This window comes from Gregarina niphandrodes (assembly GCF_000223845.1).
Source record: "Gregarina niphandrodes unplaced genomic scaffold scaffold00017, whole genome shotgun sequence".
NCBI classification, from domain to species: Eukaryota; Apicomplexa; class Conoidasida; order Eugregarinorida; family Gregarinidae; genus Gregarina; species Gregarina niphandrodes.
The window spans coordinates 225,548-230,065 of record NW_011645786.1 but is presented as its reverse complement, the minus strand read 5'-3'; the positions used below and the strand labels follow the sequence as shown (position 1 = coordinate 230,065).

The window sequence follows — 4,518 nt, the reverse complement described above, 5'->3', positions numbered from 1 at the left end:
CCATGATGTGAAGTGATGCGCTGTCAAAGATTAGTTATTGTCTAAAAATATGTGCGCACACATTCTCGCATAGCATGTTCCACATCATGCCACCCTTCAAATTTAGATACCACCAGTACATCTCTTTTGCGTTTGTGGGATAGTAAGTAATCGTCCAAGAAGCAGTTCACGAAAATGACCGAGCGCAACTGCAAAAGCTTCCAGTTCCCTTACGGGCCATCTGCTCTCCTGTTTAGTAAAAGCATGCGATGCATACGCTAAAGGTAACAATTCATTCCCCGCTGAATATATACACATGCGCCAATCAAATTGCCGTTGCCAATAATTCACTCTGAGGCAACTTCCCTGCGAGAGACCGACTCATTTTATAAACCAGACTGCCCCTCGCATTCACACGCCCCAATCCATTAATACACTTGACGAAGAGATCAGATGCTGACCGACACAGCTTCCTTCAGAACGTTCCGATCTACCAGAACCTGCGACTACAGAACATGCTCCTAAGAATTGGACTGGAGTTGTCGTCTGAGGAAATAAAAAATCCGGCTACAAGAAGAGACTATTCGAGGCAACGTGATTTATTTATGGGCGGCTGTCCGGCAAAGGTCCCATTGTAAAACGTCAGCTTGATGTCATGTAAAGCATCGTCATAACTTTTCCTTTGTAATCTCCTGCATCGAAAATCGCACTGTGTCACGTTGTACCCTGGTCTCTTAAATACGCTATAATACCGTAGCAGATCTTCGGCGTAGGTATTGACGTGATTGATCTTTCCCCATCGAATTGACTTGCCCGATGGGGTAGTGACATCGGCCCAGAATGTCGCCTCAGGGCAATAACAATCTGCCCCTGAAATGTGCGGCTCACAGGGGTATCCGTAACTTTGACCACAGCGGTTCGGTCTGTAGCCGTCTAATCCGGGATATGCCAGCCCTACTTGGTGGACGTGTGCTTCGCTGCTCCGGAAGGGGTCTTCGCCAATCGACTCTACTAGCACCCATCCGCGCTGCAAGAACATGCGATATTCCGTATTCCCTTCGTTGCAGCGGAAGGAGCATTTGGCGGGCTTCAGGCGATGCACGACTGCTTCCCAGACGGTGGGGAAATCGAACCTGTACGGATAACCAAACCTGTAGCACTCCGATATCGAGCTCCGGTCATCTGTACAAATGACCCAGCCTCCGCCGTCAACACAATCGGACCAGTCGAGCTGCTCCCAGCCCTTCATGGTTGCTTCTATCAGTGGTGCCTTGAGATCAGCGAATGCCTCCCTACACGATCCCTCCTTCAGCACAGCTAACTCCTGTGCTGAAATCATTGATGCTCCATCGAATGAGGGCTTGATAGGTCCTACGCCACTCTTATCAACACCGGAACTGAAAACGAGAGCGCCCCGCGCGAGACAAAACAGCCCAAGAGTGGAAAGTTTTGTTGACGAATCAGGACGGCTGTACGACTGGCGGGTGGGCTGTTGATCCTGGATGGGGGTTGGTGGTGGCGTGAGTCGCGGTTCACACGACATCGGTCGGTGTCTGGACAACTGTATCGCCGGAGTTGTGTGTCGTAGCGTCGAACGGAGTGGGGCTGTAAGTTGGGGCACTGGGCGGAGAAGAGCTGTAATTTGCAGCGGCAGACCGAGTATTGCATCACGGAAGGCAGTAGGGTTGCCCGATTGTCGGACAACGGGCGCATGAACCGCTGTCTTGGGGCCCGTACAAGTAGGGTCCATACAAGTACGAAAGTCCTGTGGACAACCCCAGACCGCTTAAAGTACCAAGACTAAACAGACCTTTGACCAATGGCAGACGACATACCGTTCAGCAGTGGGTGCTTAATGGTACAAATATCGTTGAGACGGGGGGAATATTGAACTGAGGGAAATATCCAATTTGTCACCGGGATGCGGGATATTTGTGGTGGGGTTGACAAGACTGCGGGGAAGAGTGTGTGCCAATCCGCTCACCATAAGCTTGTAGACTACGGCATTGCGGGTTATCTTTTGCGACAGTCGCACGGAAGCCAAGACGATCCGATTCACGAAGAACCGAACGAATTGCTGCTAACGGAGGACAAGTGCCGAGATGCTCTACCGATCCCTGAGGGGTGCGAGCCCCCGGATTTGAATGTTCTTCAGCCGGTCGTTCTTCCTCCTGAAGTAACCGGCGGCATAGTTGCTGACGGCGTCTGGTACGAAGACCTGCGGCACAAGGCGTACTTTGAGTTCAAGCCCAAGTGTGGGCTGCCATTGATTAGCCCCTCGAAACGTTACGGGGCCGGCTCGGTGTGGGCACAACCATGCCAACTGCTGTTCGAGAGCTCTTTCCAGATGAGTAATTCCGGAGCGGAATATTCGATGACGTACGACCCGAGACTTAGACTACGTAGCGCGCTGCGAATGCTACATCAGCGTGGAAGAATCAAGTGGTACCAAGATAGCAACCACATCCGAACCTGGATAGAAAATGGCATGAGGTCCACTGCCGTGGAATACTCTCCGCAGGTGGAATGGAGCTCACACGAGCCACCCCCGCAGACTTCGGTTTCAAACATGGTCGAAGGGCCTGGAGACGAAGGTCCTGGGGACGAAGGGTCTGGCTCACACGGAGTGCTGTCTGGTGTCATCGACTTGGTGGGAAGGGCTCTCCGGTGGCTAAGCTGCTTTCTTGCGCTCTCCGACGGCTTGGAAGCGGAGGCCTTCAAACTGTTAATCAAGATCAGAACCAAGATCAGAACCAAGGTTAGTGACCAGGGGCGAGGATTGCTGTTACGCCACGAGGTTCCCGGTTGGCTAGTGCCTTTCTTAAGGAAGGGGGCCGAGGACCGGCTGTGTCTGGCTGACGTGGCAGCGATCCACAACCGGATGGCTGAAGAAGCGGCAAGGCTTTCCGCTGAGTCGCCCGAAACGGTGGAGCCACCCGAAATGGAAACGGTGTCACCACCGGAAGCTGATCTCTGGGCGAACGACTGTGCCGCGTGGTTGAGCGCGTACGTGCTGGGCAAGGTCATGTCCGACTGCAGTCTGTTCATCGGTGCGACCAGAGTGCACGTCGTCGACACCGGACCAAAGCTAGACATCACCACCAAGCTTGAACGCTGGCATGTACGCACGTGGCGGTGCAACGCCGTCCCGTCTCTTAACTGCCGCACGAGCCACGCTTTGCCCTGATAATGAGGCTTTTGTGAAGTCCGATGATTCGAGTGTCAAAACTCGGGGCGGTTGAAATGAGTGATGTCAAATTTTGCGTCAGTTACAAAAATTAATCGCAACAGCTATCACGCGCCCTAGAGCAATGATTCGTTGGGTTAAGAAACAATCCGGCTACAAGAAGAGACTGTCGAGGTAACGTGATCTATTCATGGGCGGCTCCCCGGCAAGGGGCCCATGGTAAAACGCGAGCTGAGTGACATGTAAAGCATCGTCAAAACTACTCTTTTGTAATCTCCTGCATTCAAAACCGCACTGTGTCACTTTGTACCCTCGTCTCTTAAACGCGGTATAATAGCGTATCAGATCTTCCGCGTAGGTATTGATGTGGTTGATCGTGCCCCATCGAATTTTCTTGCCCGACGGAGCAGTGACATTGGCCCAGAACGTCGCCTCAGGGCAATAACAATCTGCCCCTGAAATGCGCGGCTCACAGTGGTCTTCGTACCTTTGACTACAGCCGCTCTGTCCATAGTAGTCTAGTCCGGGATATGCCAGCCCTACGTCGTGTATGTGTCGTTCACTACTCCGGAAGGGGTCTTCGCCAATAGACTCTGTTAGCACCCATCCGCGCTGCAAATATTTACGATAGGCTACCAGCCTTTTGTTGCAGCGGAAGGAGCATTTGGAGGGTTTCAGGCGATGGACAACTGCCTCCCAGACGGTGGGGAAATCGAACCTGTACGGAAAACCAAAGCTGTAGCACTCCGATATCGAGCTCCGGTCATCTGTACAGATGACCCAGCCTCCGCTGTCAGCACAATCGGACCAGTCGAGCTGCTCCCAGCCGTTCATGGTTGCTTCTATCAGTGGTGCCTTGAGATCAGCGAATGCCTCCCTACACGATCCCGCCTTCAGCACAGCTAACTCCTGTGCTGAAATCATTGATGCTCCATCGAATGGGGGCTTGATAGGTCCTACGCCACACTTATCGGCACCGGAACTGACGCACTCGGAAGCGTTCCTGACGAGCACGATAGGCGTTGCAACGTCGGACAAAGTAGAGTGGTATCCCGTAGCGTCGTGGTATATCGTAGCGTCCAACGGAGTAGGGCTATGGGTTGCAGCATCGGACGGAGTAGGATTGTACGTGTACTCTGGCCCTGAAACACGGGCACTGGAGTAGCCATCCTGGGATCCGTTCAAGTAGGAGTACAACGCCGCCAACCCCACACCGCTTACAACTCCAAGACCAAACACACCCACACCTTTGGCAAATGTTGGTGTTAGCCACCAGCTTCTGGTATCTTCGTGAATGTACTGGCCTTCGACCTCAACAACATAGTCCTTCGGCCCCGAAGTCTTGATTATTG

At 52.8% G+C, this 4,518-nt stretch overlaps 3 protein-coding genes across 3 annotated transcripts; 1 reads left to right on the top strand and 2 right to left on the bottom strand.

Annotated features, from left to right (window-relative positions):
• Window positions 1-559: 559 nt before the first annotated feature.
• On the bottom strand, window positions 560-1,729 carry GNI_090300 (hypothetical protein; the record flags this gene model as incomplete). Its single annotated transcript, XM_011132524.1, has 1 exon — window positions 560-1,729. One exon carries the CDS (start codon window positions 1,727-1,729, stop codon window positions 560-562), a length of 1,170 nt encoding a protein of 389 aa, XP_011130826.1.
• Window positions 1,730-1,900: 171 nt separating this feature from the next.
• On the top strand, window positions 1,901-3,166 carry GNI_090290 (hypothetical protein; the record flags this gene model as incomplete). The annotated part of the gene is made up of 1 exon (XM_011132523.1): window positions 1,901-3,166. One exon carries the CDS (start codon window positions 1,901-1,903, stop codon window positions 3,164-3,166), a length of 1,266 nt encoding a protein of 421 aa, XP_011130825.1.
• A 153-nt stretch (window positions 3,167-3,319) lies between these two features.
• GNI_090280 (putative transmembrane protein) lies at window positions 3,320-4,518 on the bottom strand (the record flags this gene model as incomplete). Its single annotated transcript, XM_011132522.1, has 1 exon — window positions 3,320-4,518. A coding segment is annotated over one exon (1,199 nt), but the record flags the coding sequence as incomplete, so codon positions are not given.